Here is a 16,497-nt window from a genome sequence, read left to right as displayed (position 1 = left end):
AGACCAATGCCACATGACATCACTTATAGGTAGAATCTAATATATGACACAAATGAACCTATCTATGAAACAGAAACAGAATGAGGTACGTAGAGAATAGACTGGTGGTTGCCAAGGGGGAGGGCAATGGAAGAGGGTAGGAGTGGGAGTTTGGAATTAGCAAATGCAAAGTGGTATATATAGGATGAATAAAGAACAAGGTCCTACTGTATCGTACAGGGAACTATATTCAATATCCTGTGATAAACCATAATGGAAAAGAATATGAAAAAGAATGTGTGTGTATATATATGTATATATGTATGTGTGTGTGTGTATGTGTGTGTGTGTGTGTATATATATATATATATATATATATATATATGTATATAACTGAGTCACTTTTATGTACCGCAGTAATTAACACAACACTGTAATTCAACTATACTCAATAAAAAATAAATTAAAAAAAAGAAAAACAAAACTGGTTAAGATTTGGCTCCGTAATAATTTAAATCTTCTACACATTAAATAAAAATAAAGGGCAATAAACTAGAAACAAACATTTGCCACATGTAAAAGAGGGTTAAATCAATATATAAAGAACTCAGAAACAATAAAAACAGCAATAGAGAAATAGATATTGATATGATTTTTAAATGTGAATAATCACAAACATAAATTATGTCCAACCTCAATAAGAGGAGTACTAATTAAAACAATGTGGTACCACTATTTACCTATTAAAATTAGTAGAGATCTTAAAGAAAATAAAACTCAATGTTATCCGTCGACAGGCACGTGAATAAACACAAAGTTAGAGAATAAATTTGTACAACATCTTTTGGTAAGGTAATCTGCCAATGTACACAAAATTTCTTTAAATTCTGATGCTCTCTGACTCAGCAATTCCACTTCTGGGAATTTACTCTAAGGAAATTACCATGTATGTATGCAAAGTTAGAGCTACTAGGATGGTCTTCAAAATGTTCTTTGAAATAGTAATGAATCAACCAAATAAATGTTCAACAGCAGGGAACATCATATTGGAATATGATGTAGCCATTTAAAATCATGCAGATGAACATGAAATGACATAGGAAGATGTTTATGAAAACTGCTCAGTGAAAGTTATCAGGTTATAAAACACTGTTTAAAACATTTTTTAAATGGGAACATGTTGAAAATTCATTGTGAGACAAAAATAAATCCTTTTACAACTCATTTTATTTACATACAAGCTCAGGTAGCCATGGAGATTAACCATTCCTTATAATACAAAAATCTGGTAGAAACAAAAATTTACTTACTCTTCCAATTTCTGCAGTCCATGAAACAACAATGGTGTTTGGTACAGTTGTGGACAATCGGACAAGTGAGGTGATATTAATTGGTCGGCTGGGTCGCTTTGGTTCCACACCATTTTTAGTAGGTGGAAGATAACCCTAAGGATGAAATATAATTTATTTCTACTTATTACTTCCACAATCATTTCAACTTCCATTCCTTAAAAAAAAAACCCTACAAACTACATATGAGAAAATATGAGTATTTTCATTTAAAAGTAGAGAAGCAAACATTTGTAAGAGTTTCCTGTTATGTTTCTCTAAACAACCATACAGTGTCATAGTAAGCCTGAGAAAAATACTGGTAGCAGAACTTAAAAATCTCTAAACTTTAAGAATCAGGTTGAATTCATAAAGAGCTTGGATAAGTATATAAGGACTATTTTAAAGGTGAACAATAACAGCCCCCACTCCTCTGTTAAAGACACAGCATTCTTCAGATCTCTATTCTACCACAAGCTCCAGACTTACACGAATACATCTGAGGTTTTGTTGAAACAATCTCGTCTTCCCAAAATTCAGTAAAACACGAAAGCTACCACACCCAACTCCTAGACTATGTCTCCATAGCTAATGTCACAGCTGTTAATTGTACATAGTTGGTGCAAGTGTTTCACTCAGTCACATGAATATATATCCAAAATAAAGATGTTTTCTTAATGAAAAAATATGATTAACAACAGCTGTGATGACTTATTTGCTAGCTATGTTGGCAATGCACTTTTTAAAAAATAGCTTTTGGGACTTACTGGAAGGCTGCAAGGTTTTGTATTCACTTTCACACAAAGATTGGGTGGGAAGTGATCTTCTTGTGGACAACTGGTTTCTGATAAACAAAACCTAAACAATAAATGATAAGTTTAATTACCTTTATTAAAGGATGACACCACATTAATATTTTTGTTCCATAGCTAATCTAAAAGATGGTCAAACTTAATAACAACAGCAAAAAACTACTAAACCTGAATAAATACATGAATAAATGTATTGAAATAGGTTCAAAATAAATAATTCTGTCAATGTAGAGTTTCAGTGGTCACAACTACCAACCTGTAGTTGTCTTCATAATATTTCCAGTCATTTGTTCAAGCATGTTTTTGGGGGGAGGAGGTGGGGAAGTGCTCTGTGGTTGAATAAATTTAAGAAATTTTGAATCAAAAAATTAAATTAAGTTTCCTCCATATAGAACTTCTCAGAGCTAGGCTAACAATAACTGTAACTTTTTAAGAGGGAAATATAAATATATAGTAGTTCCCAAATTTATTTGTCTGTGAAATATTTTTTTGTCTGTTCTCAGCAGACTATACTGAAAATGCTAGAAGTCCATCCCTGGGATCAAGTTCTGTCCACTAAGCCCAGGTACTCCATTATTCCCTGAAAACTGAAGATGCTGAATAATAACATTAATTGTATTATACCCACATGTGTTTAGAATACTATTTTAGAAACTCATGAAAACATTTATTTCTAAATTAAATGCGTTATCTTTTGGGAAAACCAACGACAACTACATAATTTGTTCATTCTCACTCCATTCTTACATAGATCAAGAAATAAATTATTAATTTGCTATTTAAGACAACTATTCTTGATTATTATACTTCCTTATTCCCAATATACAGCTGAGGCTCATTCCACTTTACAGAATGTTCACAGCACCTTTGTGTTACATGTTAAGAAGAACGCTGTCTCTGAATTCTGTGAAATATTCATCATGCACAAACATCTTCTCTCAACATCTTGATCTGCCTGCCATGCAATCTGTGTGAGGGAGTGTCCACAAAATGGGACAATTTTCTATGTAAAATTTTACGGGTACATATAAATATATGGTCATCTTTAAGCAGGGACAATCTATAGCTTCCATTAGATTCTCAAAGGGGTTAGAGATCCATATAAAGGTTGAGAATTACTAATCTACAAAGATTTTCTCAAAATATACTTAGCAAACAGATGTCAAAGCCCAAAAGATCATCTCTAACCCCAGCAGAAGCTTCTATTACAGGCGAGTTCTTTACTTTGCAACAGTAAGAGGATGCCATAAAGTCTTAAATCAATTACTCCAATGCAGAGATAAATTAGAAACGTGAACCTGGCTGCCTGAAGCTACAGAAAAGCAATAATTTATATGACAAGTTGACTCCTATTCAACTAAGTAAAAAGTGAAAATCTAAATCACCCTTACAAACCAAAGAGAAAAAAAGATTTTAAAAATGGGGAACAAGAGCAGAAAGTTTCTGTATAGGAGTTCATGGGGGTGGGGAGGGGAAACAGATAAATGAAAACAGATTAGGAATCTAATAGAGAAAATATTGATCCTAATTCTGACCAAATTGTTTTCATGTTTTAGATAAAGACTTACAATTAGGATAGTGGAAGGTATACGCTCCCAACTTAATAACACTGGAATTGCTGTAGAGGGTGAGGAGGGTGGGGATGAAAACAATTTAGTAAAATACAAAGAACCACCTAACAATTACCAAATATAATACAAAATGGTTCTTTATTCATCAAATTCTGGAGATAAATTTGATGGCTAAGCCATTTTTAACCGTCAAGATTCCCTTAGAATCTCTGAATTGATCTTAGAAAGAAAACCTTCCTTTGGAATGTGAACCATACCTCTTTACTGCTTTAAAGAATGCATGCGTACGTTAATACTAAGGATAGTAACTAAATCTTTTGCTTTAGAGCTATGGTTTTCAAACTTTATTTTAGTCTTAGGATACTCTCCTCAAGTGAAAACTAACCCAGAAATCAAACACGTAGAACAGATCAAAAGCCACATTACTTTGGTTCAGAGTGTGTGTATATGTGTGTGTCAGGTGGGGGAATTGGGGGTGTTGGGGGAGAGAAGGTGGAATGGTAGCCAAAGGGTAGCCACCAAACACTGGCTCCAAGCAACAGTCTGAAAACCACTGTTTTAAAGGGCAAAGTCACATATCAGTATGAACAAAATGTAAACTATTGAGGCAGGGAAGTAAAAAATGTTATAGCAATATATAATTAATTATGAAGGCACCATATTTTAGTCCTTTAATTTATTCAGTCATTATCATAGTCTGCCCCTGACAGAGGAAAAAGTACCTTTTACACAGAAACACCTTTGTCAGTGCCTTCCAAAACCAAGACCTCAACCTCTCCTCTGCTTTCTCAGTTTTCATCACACTATTTTTGAACCTAGATCAGAGTTTTTCACATTATTCCATGAAGCACTGAGCTGGTACTTTCATCTCTTTTCTGATCTCCTAGTGTATTTATAATCTGTACATACAACTTAGTATCTGATTATTGAGACTGGGCTATCTGTTTGACTTATCCTTCCCACTTTATAGGGAAAACAGCTTGTTGAGGAAAACAACTGTCTTGAATTTCCTCTTCTATCCCTATTGCAACAAGAACATTGTGGGACACTTAGGTTTACACAAGGATAGTCACTGAGTAAAAAGAACAGCATAAGATGGTTTATGTAAGCAACAAGAGAGAGACATATTAACATAAAAGATGTCTTAGATATTCTTAGAAGAAATGGGCTAAGAAAAGAAACTGAATATGGGCAGTAGCATGTTGGAAAATTTTCGTTTTCCAAATTGTAAAATTTCGTCTTTACAAATCTATCAAGAGATGTCTCACATGGAATCTAAATTAGAGAGTATTTAAATTAATGGTTTAAAAATACAGGACAAAACAAATTAGCCTATTTTGGTTCTTGTTAAGTCCATGAGACACTGTAGACTTAACCTAAGTATTAGTTCTTTATCTACAGTAGTTTGCCACTCATGCAGATAAGGTCTTTGCTTTCATAAAACTTGGTACTTCTAAAGAGCTGACCACCATATTTAAACATATCATTAGCTGGAGCTTCTCAACCAACCAAGGGCAACCAAAATAGAGAAATACGGTTAAATATATGGCACATCACTTGCTACATTAAAATCTAACTTTGATAGTAATTAGGATGTATCATAATAGGAAAAGGTTTTCCCTCACCCAAACATCTAAACCCAATACTTTCAATATACTTACTGAAAATTAGGCAGATTTTTTAAATCTTTAAGAAATATTAACTTTTAAACTTTGGATATATACTGTAGTCAACACTGTACCTTAACTGGACCTGCACTGTGAAGTCACATTTGGTCCCAGAAATATCCCTAGAAAAGACAGAGTAAGAACTACAATTATTTTAAAGATATACAGAGGAAAGCTGATTCAAAGACACTGTTACTCCAGAAAGTATTTCAAATTTATCAGAAATATTAACAGTTATTAGGGTAACTAACACTATAATAATATTTTCAATACTAATATTTGCATGACAATAATACTCATCCAATACACTGTTTTAAAAAGTCACTTATTATAGACAAAACTGGACTCAAAGGTCAAGCTGCAAGTTACACTCGAAGACAACTTACATGGAACTACTGATTTGCTGCACTTGTTGTGGTGTCAATGCAAATGCAAAACAGGTTTCTCGAAAGCGCTGACTGTTGTCTGATGCTAAAGAAGAAAAGAATTATATTTTTAATTACCTTCAAATTCATCAATATAGAACACATCAGCAAACAAAACAAAACAAAAAAACCCAGCCATTCACACACCTTTAATTAACTAGGACGGATTCTAGAGTTTAGGTAACAACTCAGTTAAGACACTGAAAAATAAGATATGTGCCAAATATCTAATCATATAGATGTCTGCATCTAAAAAGCACACTTGTATAAAAACATGCTGATATTAATTTTATTTAAAATAATATAAACCCATTTAAAGATACATGGCTTCTGAGTTAAGTAACAAACATATACACATACACCTTGAGATCTGCACAGGTGAGATGACAGTTGGACTTGAAGGCAAATTAAGAATTTTATCATCTCCCATCTAACTATACCATGCCAAGTTTTATACAATAAATATCATATATAGTTTCTCCTATGCTTAGATGAATTGACATCAAAATGGGCCTGTGGTCACTATCTCAAAGGAGGAAAGGAGTTACAAGAAGGGAAGGAAGGGAATAGAGAGAAGGAAGGGGGGTAAGTGGAGGTGGGGAGAGAGAAAAGAGCAAGAGAACAGGCAGGAAGGCACAGGTCAGTGAAGACCAGGGATTCCTACAGGGCGCTGCCGTGAGCAACAGTATTTCTATTGGCTTTTAATACACGTTATATCTATTTTTAAAATCAGTGGTCAATATCCCTCTTGTTCACTAATATTTCCTCAGTGCTTGGCACAAAGAAGCACTGAATGACTGTTTGTTGAACGAACAAAAGACTGAAAATAAGAAATACCAAACTTAATTAAACTGTCCTTTTCCAGGATAATTTTCTAGAACAAATGGATCACTGAAAGTTATTACCAAGGAACTCTTGGCCTGTGGGCCCTTAAACTGGTGCAGAAAAAGGAGCTGAAGCCATCTCTAAAAGGGTTCAAACAAAGTATAAGTGGAGGAAGTGAAAGGAAGGTTGAACTCTATCTAGATCAATGGTCTGCAAGCTCATTTGATTATTTGTACCTTTCAGCAAAATAATTTAGCAAATACCATGTATATGTTATGTATGTTAAACTATTATATTGATATTGTATATGCTATAGAACACACCAAAAATAGAATTCGATTTTATGGAAAATGTCAACTTTAGAAACTTCTATTTTACAGGTAGATATTTTTTCCTTTATCCCTATGGATTGTCTTGTGTACCCACTGAGATGCATACCCCCAACATCAGAGATCATTGTTTCGGATGATTTCCCTGCAAGCAACACTTCCTCCAAAATTACCACCAAACACAAATGTCAAAAAGCCGTACAAATGTATCACTATGAGAAAGAAATGCAAAAGAACACTGTTGATCTACAATTTCATGTCAATGTAGGAGTATCTTTTAAAGTCTACATTTGCTTTTCTGCTTTCTGTGATCTGGGAAGGTTTTTTCTTAAAAACTCTTTCCCCAAGAAACAGTTACTAACCAGAAAGTTATCTTAATCATGAAATATCAACGTGGCAAAAGGCAGATAACCAAGGACCAGAATGTAGAAAAGCAAACAGTTTCCTCTGTCAGGCAACGAAACTAACTTCTTTTGCTTCTTAGAGGATATGTCTCTATAAAGATTTTAGTCCAGTAGGCTTATCCTGATTTAGATTTCTGGCTCCATTCTAAAACAGTGCTATTGATAAAATAATTTCCCAAGTACCAAAATTAATATTATTCTCTGGGCAAAATTTCAGATTCATTTTAGAATACATGAGTACAGTAAGTTTTGGACACACTCACACGCAGATTTAGATAGAGAAGATATGACTAAAATAACAAGGCTGTTTCTTGAGCCACACATAGAAATCAGGTTTATTACTTAATAGTAACCCCTTTTTACATCCTCTTATATATAAATGCTCATGGGGTTATTACTGTTTACCTGGAAAAGCATCTTTCGCACTATTTGATTTTCAGGTTTAATTTTGCTATGAATGCCAGTGAATTTATAGTTTTGGTCTTAGGTAAGACTATTTAAAAACTTTTCTAAAAGTTAATTAAGCTATCATTATCCCTTTCAGAAAAGTTCAGGCCAAACAGAATCATGGACTCTTCATACTGAAAAATGAGTCTTACAAATCATCCAAAACAATGACCTCCAATGTTGGGGGTATACATCTCAGTGGGTACACAAGACAATCCACAGGGTTAAAGGAAAAAATATCTACCTGTAAAATAGAAGTTTCTAAAGTTGACATTTTCCATAAAATCTAATTCACAAAAATATCTAAAATTTTATGTCAAATCTTAACTTTTTTAACTTCTATTTTTGGTGTGTTTTATAGCATATACAATATCAATATAATTGTTAAACGTATATAACATATACATGGTATATGCTAAATTATTTTGCTGAAAGGTACAAATAATCAAATGAGCTTGCAGACCATTGATCTAGATAGAGTTCAACCTTCCCTTCAATTCTTCCATTTATACTTTGTTTGAACCCTTTTAGAGATGGGGGAAGAGAAGCTATCACCTTGTCAAGCAGAAGATGACTGGTGATAAACAGTGTAATTGTAAGAAAGCTTGCAGCCCAAGAGAGTAGCAAAGTTTAGTGGAAAGAGATGAGATCATATACACCTGGATTCCAAACTGGTTTTACAACTTATTTGCCATGTGACCTTAGGTACTTATCCACTCTGAATCTGTTTTCTTCAATATTTAAACATAAACATACACGAACACAAAAACCCTCAAAGGATTATTTTAAATTTAAATGAGGGAAGGTATTTAAAACAAGCACCAATTTCCTTTTCTGTCTCCCTTCCTCCTTATGCCCTTACACTGAATCAAAATATATAATGCTTTAACTCCCACCCACTGATGTCATATAGCATATCCAGTCATAGCCATTCTTCAAATATTTTAGACAGCATTAACGTGCCCCCTCTCTCTCCATCGACTCTTGCCACTGTACTTCAGGCAAGACTTCAGAATTACTCACCATTCTGATCTTTCTCCTCTGGACATATCCCAGTCTATCACACTTTTAAAGTGACAGCCAGAATTGAACACACTCTGTCATAGCATACTATTTCTCCAAAATATTTGCTGCCCCTCTGTACTGGCCCATCCCCACAGGAGGAATATGACCCAGTGCCACCGATGCCTTGGTCAATGAAATATGAGTAGAAGTTACCACTGTGGAGCAGACCTTTAAGAACTATCCTTGGGTTTCAACAACTTTCTTTCCAGTCTGCCTTGATTCTAGAGTGGAGAGAACACAGAGCACAGCCACAACCAACCCACAGCTAATAAGTAACGTACGTGAAAAATAAATCTTAGTTGTTTGCCATTGAAATTTATGATTGCTTGTAAGCTGACTTATTATTCAGATGTGATATGACAAGAACAATATTTTTATCAACAACTACCATCTACTACTGTTAATCCATACAACAATCATAAAGGAATCTACTCTTTTTTCAGATTTAGAAATTGAGGTTCAAAGTAGTTATGCAACTGTCAAGGCCTCATACTAGGTAAGTAGAACCCGAACTGGAAGTCAGATCTACACATTTCCAAAGCCCATGCTCTTCTCAAAACATAAGTCTATTAGCTCCCCTGATCTAAGTGTACTGTACTTCTATTAATGCAGCCTAGCATTATACTGAATCATAGAAAACAGGAAAAGAGGGCTTCCCTGGTGGCGCAGTGGTTGAAAATCTGCCTGCCAATGCAGGGGACATGGGTTCGAGCCCTGGTCTGGGAAGATCCCACATGCCGCGGAGCGACTAGGCCCGTGAGCCACAACTACTGAGCCTGCGCGTCTGGAGCCTGTGCTCCGCAACGAGAGGCCGCAACAGTGAAAGGCCCGCGCACCGCGATGAAGAGTGGCCCCCGCTTGCCACAACTAGAGAAAGCCCTTGCATAGAAACGAAGACCCAACACAGCCAAAAATAAAATAAAATAAAATAAAATAACTAAGTCAGGAGCTCTTTAAAAAAAAGAAAAAGAAAAGAAAACAGGAAAAGAATTACCCACTATATCCTCATCATAACTGCTTGTCATTTTTACATATTTCTTTCCAATCAAATTACACATACAATTTAAAAGCTCGCTTTAAAAAAATTACTCTTATCACATTTTCAATTACAATCTCTATTACCATATTTTAATTATTGCATTGTATTCTATCTGTGGGGTGTATGAAAATTTTAATTGCTCCCTTGATAAACCATTTAGGTTTCTCTAATTTTTCATTATTTGAAATGACTGTATACAGGGCTTATACGTTTGTTTTTTTGGAACAGGGGCGGGGGGCGGGTAGCTATTATTTTCTCTGGATCAATTCCCAGATGTGGGTTTTCTGGGTCAAAAAGTATGGAGATTTTTTTAAATGCATCTTGACATATCACAAGAGTGGTTTGCAAATGCTTGTAACACTATAAGACCATTAGCAATTTGTGCATCTACTAAATGCATCCGACTCTGGCCTGCACGGGAGTTGCTGCTAATTTAATGGGTGGATCTGGGCAACTCCTTAGTAGTTTAATTTGTATTAAGAATTTTTTTCTTGTTTTTAACTTCTTATTTAGTTAATTGCCTAATCTTGTCCTAGGCCCATTTTTACATCTGCATAACAGTTTCATATATAAAAAATATTAACCCTTTGGAAATCTGCTGCAAATATTTCCCCCAGTCTGTTATGTTTTTTCATTTTGGCTACATTTTGGGATGATACAAAAGTTAAGTTTTATGTAGTCTAATCTGTCAACCACCTCCTTGTAAATTTGTGTTGTTCCCCTTCTTAGGTTCAATCAGTACACAATTCAGTTCTTTGGCTTGTTGTTTCGATGTAATTATCAATCCATCTGGAACTTATTTTAGTATGTGATATTTTTTAAAAATCTAAATTTTTGTTTCTCCAAATTGCTTAGTTATACTAACACCATTTGTTAAATAATCCTTCTTCTCTATGGATATGTGTGCTTCCTTTATCATATATTAAATCCTTATATCCAACATGTTCCATTTCCAGGCTATTTTCTCATTGGTCTTTTTTATCCTGGTGCTGGCACTCTATTTTTTAATTGTTATAGTTTCATTATGTTTTAATATCTTCTATCAGGTTTCTCTCCATCCATTCTTCTTTTTTCAGAACTTTAACATCAACTCAAAGTTTTATCATCTAGATAAACTTCTGAATCCTTTTGCCATGATTCTCAAAGCTCAATGTATTTTGAGTAGAATTACAATAAACCCATAAATTATTTTGAGAGCTGACATCTTTATATATCTTTACATCTTTAATCTTCCCATCCTGGAGTACTGTATCTGTGTCCATTTATTCATATTCTTAAGGTTTTGTCATTTTCATCATATAAATTAGTCACACAGTTCCCATTAAGATTATTCTTATGCAAAATATCAACAATAGGAGAATGACTGACTAAACATTCATATAATGGAATACTCTGTAACCAAAAAAATAGAGAAAAATCAACAACACCAGAAGCTAGTTTCTTTTTGAAGATCAATAAAACTGATAAACCTCTAGCAAGACTACTAAGGAAAAGAAGAAAAGAAAAATAAGAATAAGGAATAAGAAGTAACATCACTACAGATTCTATAGACAATAAAAGTATATAGGAGAATATCATGAACACCTTTCGGCCAAAAAATGACAACTTAGAAAAAACAAATTTCTTGAAAAACAAAAACTACCAAATAGATAACCTGAATAGCTCATATCTAGTTTAAAGTTTGAATTTGTAGTTAAATGTCTTTCCTGAAAGAAAAGTCTAGGCCCAGATGTTTTCTCTGTGGAATTCTACCAAATATTTAAGAAAGAAATAGTACCAATTCTACATAAATTGTTTAAAAAAACTGAAGAAGTCTATCAAACATTTAAGCAAAGAGTAATACAAATTCTAAACAAACACTTGCCCCCAAATTAAAAAGAGAGTATTTCGCAACTCATTTTATGAGAGTATTACTCCAGTACCAAAACAAGACAGACATTAAAAGAAAATCACCAGTGTTACCTCTCATGAACATAAATACAAACATTCTTAACAGAACTTTCACAAATCAAATCCAACCATATAAAAAAAAAGGATAATACATCATAACCAAGAGACATTTATCCCAAGAATGCAGGGTTGTTTCAACATTCAAGTCACTAGATTAACAAACTAAAAAAGAAACATGTTGTCATTTCAATAGATGCAGAAAAAGCATGTGACAAAAATTTAACATCCATTCCTGATTTTTAAAAGAACTCTCAGCAAACCAGGAATAGAAGTGAACTTCCTCAACCCAATAAAGGATTTCTATGAAAAATTTACAGCCAACATTACACTTAGGGACTTCCCTGGTGGTCCAGTGGTTAAGAATCTGCCTTCCAATGCGGGAGATGTGGGTTCGATCCTTGGTCAGAGAACTAGGATCCCACATGCCGCTAAGCCTATGTTCCACAACCACTGAGCCCGCGCGCTCTGGAACCACAACTAGAGAAGCCCGCTCGCCACAACGAAGGGTTCCGCATGCTGCAACGAAGATCCCACGTGCCGAAATCAATCAATCAATCAATAAAAACAAAAAACAACAACAAAAATTACAATTAAAGATGAGAGACTAAAGAATTAGAAACAAGACAGTGACATCCACTCATCATTTCTATTCAACAATGTACTGGAGATTCTTGCCAGTGCAATAAGGCAAGAAAAAGAAAGAAAAAACATCAGGATTGAAAAATAACTAAAACCATCTATTCACAGACAACATGATGATCTATGTAGAAAATCTGACAGAATCTACCAAAAGGTATTAGAATAAGTGAGTTTAATAAGGTAACAATTATATACAAAAACCTGTGCTATTTCTATAAATTAGCAGTAAACAATAAGAAACTGAAATTTTAAAAACACATTTATAGTAGCATCCCCTCAAAATGAAATACTTAGGCATAAAACTGACAGAAGAGGAGCTAGACCTGTGCATTGAAAAATGCCAAATATTGCTCAGAGAAATTAAGGACCCAAATAAATGAAGAGCTAGATAGTGTTCATGGATCAGATGACTCAATGCGGTTAAGATATCAGTTGTTTCCAAACTGATCTACAGATTCAATGTAATCCAATAAAAATCCTAGCTAGTTTGTTTTTTTTGAAGAAATTGATAAGGTGCTTCTAAACTTCATGTGGAAATGTAAAGGACCTAGAAGAGCTAAAACAACTTTGAAAAAGAAGAACAAAGCTAGAGGGCTAATACCACTTGATTTTGAAACTTATTATAAAGCTACAGTAATTAAGACAGTGTGATGCTGGTGTCTAGATTAAAAAAATAGATCTATGGAGCAGAATAGAAAATCTTGAAATACACCCAAATATATATGAATGACTGATTTTTGACAAAGGTGCAAAGGCAATTTAGTTGAAAAAGAACAGTCTTTTCAATGAATGGTGCCAGAACAACTGGATACCCATATGCAGTGGGGGAAAAGTGCTTTGAGTCATATAGTACACCATATGCAAAAATTAACACAAAGTAGATCATAGGTGACATCAGAGAAAATGGTAGAATAGAAAGCTCCAGGAGTTAGTTCCTCCTTCCAAACAACCATTAAGCTGGGGGGAAAAAAATCAGAATCAATGATTTCAGAACTCTGAACCTGATCAGACACACAGCAACCAGGGGAATGCTTGATGAAGAGACTGCTGAATCTGTTGAGAGAGCTGTGAGTGATCTAGCAATTATCCCCTATTCCTCAGCCCCACTGTAGCTGTAGGGACTGTAGCCTGTCATCTATCACAAGATTTAAAGAGATGTACACACTTTTGAGGGGGCAGGGTGAGGGGTGATTGGATGTTTGGAGAAATCTCCGTCAGATCACAGGCCGACTGAAGAGACAATGGAAGAGAAACTTCACAGACCACACACAAGGAATTCAGACTTTGCAAAAGTAGTAAAGGAAAGTCACTATAGTCCCCTTGCAGATCTAGCTCCAGCTTCTCACTGAGGGTCACTAAGTTGCTGAAGACCTCTTTGGACTCCTCATCCACCTCAAATCCACAAAAATTGTGAACAAACTGTGGGCAAAGGTTCTTCCAAACCCCATTCATGGTGATGGCTGTAACCTCATGGCAAGCAAAGTCAATGTTTTTTACGGCCTTGTAGATGTTATAGTCCTTCCAAAATTGTCGCAAGGTTGTTCCTGATTTGTCACTCACCTTCACTGCCTGACGAAAAGTGTGATGTAAATAATATATCTTGAAAGTCGCTATAACTCCCTGGTCCATAGGTCGGACAAGCGACGTAGTATTCGGTGGCAGATGTACTACTTTGATGTTGGGATGAAAGTCATCTATGAATGGCGGGTGGCCCGGAGCACTGTCAAGCAGCAAAAGAATGTTGGAATGGGATGTCCTTCTCCAAGCAATATTTCTCTACCTCTGGGATAAAGTGGTGGAAAAACCAGTCCTGGAAAATGGCCTGTGTAACCCAGGCTTTGGGGTTACTCTTCCACACAACAGGAAGAGAGCCCTTGGCTATGTCTTTAAGGGCTCTTGCGTTCTCTCAATGATAAGCTAAGAGAGGCTTCAGCTTCATATCACCAGAAGCATTGCCACCAAACAACAGAGTTAGCTTATCCTTTGCTGCTTTATAGCCTGGCATCAACTTTTCCTCCTTACTGATGTAACTTTGGTCTGGCATCCTCTTCCAGTACAGTCCTGTCTCACCCACATTAAAAACCTGCTCAGGTAAATACTCACCTTCATCAATAATTTCTCGAAGCGTTTCAGGAAATTCCCAGGCAGCTACTGTATCTGCACTTGCTGCCTTGACACTTACTTTTACATTGTGAAGGTTGGCTCTAGCCTTGAACTGATGAAACCAGCCAAGGCTGGCATTAAAAGATGCACAATCTGATTCTTCACCGTTTTTCTTCAAGTCTTCACAAAGGCTTTTAGCTTTCTCTTGAATCAGCATTAAACTGAGTGGGACTTGATGCTGATACTGCATCCATACACTGAGAAGTTTCTCCATCTCCTCTATCACTTTTCCATGCTTCTTTGATATTATTGATATTGTCCACTTCATCGGCACAGCAGACTTTATATGTTCCATGATCTTGTCCTTGTTCTTTAGAATCATGCCAATGGTTGAACGATTCATGTTATAAGAATGAGCGATATCTACCATCTTTTCGCCTTGTTCCACTCTCTCAATTATTTTCACTTCTGTTCCCATCGTTATCACTTGGCACTTCTTAGCAGTACCAGCTACACCACCGCTACTTTTACGCTTGCTTCCAGACATCCTGGGCTTGAAATAAAGATACTGTACTATGGTACTCTATACAGTACTGTACAGCCGGGGTCCCCAACCCCCAGACCAGTACTAGTCTGTGGCCTGTTAGGAACTGGGCTGCACAGCAGGAAGTGAGCGGCAGGCAAGCGAGCAAAGCTTCATCTGTATTTACAGCCACTTCCCATCACTCACATTACCGCCTGAGCTCTGCCTCCTATCAGCATTATGGTGAGTTGTACAATTATTTCATTGTATATTACAATGTAATAATAATAGAAATAAAATGCACAACGCTTGAATCATCCCGAAACCATGCCCCCCCAACCCCGGTCCATGGAAAAATTGTCTTCCACGAAACCAGTCCCTGGTGCCAAAAAAGTCGGGGACCACTGCTGTATAGTAAAGTACACAAAAGCACAACCACTTGTAGAGAATGCATGCACGTGACAATGTACGCCAGACACGTGATCTTACATGACTGGACATGAAAATGCACATTTGCGTCTCTGAATGTTTGCAACTTGAAGGTTTGTATGTAGGGGAATTACTGTACACAAAACCAGAACCACTTCAAACTGACTAGGATGGCTACAATTAAAAACAAAACAAAATCACAAGAGTTGGTGAGGATACGGAGAAACTGGAACCCCTCATACACTGATGATAGGAATACTAAAATGGTACAGATGCTGTGGAAAACAATTTGGCAGTTCCCCCAAGAGTAAAACATAGAATTATCATTAAGACGCAGCAATTCCACTCCTAGGTATATACTAATGCAAAGAAATGAAAGCAGGGACTCAAACAGATACCTGAATGCCAATGCCCATAACAGCTTTATTCACAATAGCCAAAAGGTAAAAGAAACTCAAGTGTCCATCACGAGATGAACAGATAAACAAATATCTATTCCAGGGATGGATTGGGAGTAAAGATTTCTTTAGGTACAGTCCCAAAGCACGATCTTTTTTTTAATTGATGAATTGGACTTCATCAAAATTAAGAACTTATGCTCTTGGAAAGACACTGTTAAAAAAAAAAGAAAAGAGAAGCCACAGACTGGGAGAAAATATTTACAACTCACATATCCATTAAAGGACTTGTAGCCAGAATCTATAAAGAACCATTACAAGTCACTAACAAGAAAGCAAACAACATAACAAAATTTGAATGAGCAAAAGATCTGAACAGACACCTCACCAAAGAAGATAAATATATGGATGACAAAAAAGCACATTAAAAGATGTTCAACATCCTTAGTCTGTGGGAAATGTAAATTAAAACTACAATGAGATACACACCTATTAGAATGTCTAAAATCCTTAAAATGACAACACCAAGTGTTGACAAGGATGGAGAGCAACTGCAAAGTTCAT

At 35.6% G+C, this 16,497-nt stretch overlaps 1 protein-coding gene across 5 annotated transcripts in view; it reads right to left on the bottom strand.

Moving 5' to 3' along the window:
* Window positions 1–16,497, bottom strand: part of PIAS1 (protein inhibitor of activated STAT 1) — a 220,618-nt gene that overhangs the window by 39,602 nt on the left and 164,519 nt on the right. For all 5 annotated transcript variants that reach the window (XM_082446540.1, XM_082446539.1, XM_082446542.1 and 2 more), the window contains exons 3-6: window positions 5,744–5,828; window positions 5,432–5,479; window positions 2,075–2,165; window positions 1,290–1,424 (exon numbers count right to left, since the gene is read on the bottom strand). In XM_082446540.1, the coding sequence (XP_082302666.1) occupies window positions 1,290–1,424; window positions 2,075–2,165; window positions 5,432–5,479; window positions 5,744–5,828 (359 nt within the window). The remainder of the gene's footprint in view (window positions 1–1,289; window positions 1,425–2,074; window positions 2,166–5,431; window positions 5,480–5,743; window positions 5,829–16,497) is intronic.

This window comes from Balaenoptera physalus, assembly GCF_965194825.1.
Source record: "Balaenoptera physalus genome assembly, chromosome: 2".
NCBI lineage: Eukaryota > Metazoa > Chordata > Mammalia > Artiodactyla > Balaenopteridae > Balaenoptera > Balaenoptera physalus.
The sequence above is the reverse complement of the archived record's forward strand: the minus strand, read 5'-3'. Positions and strand labels throughout refer to the sequence as shown.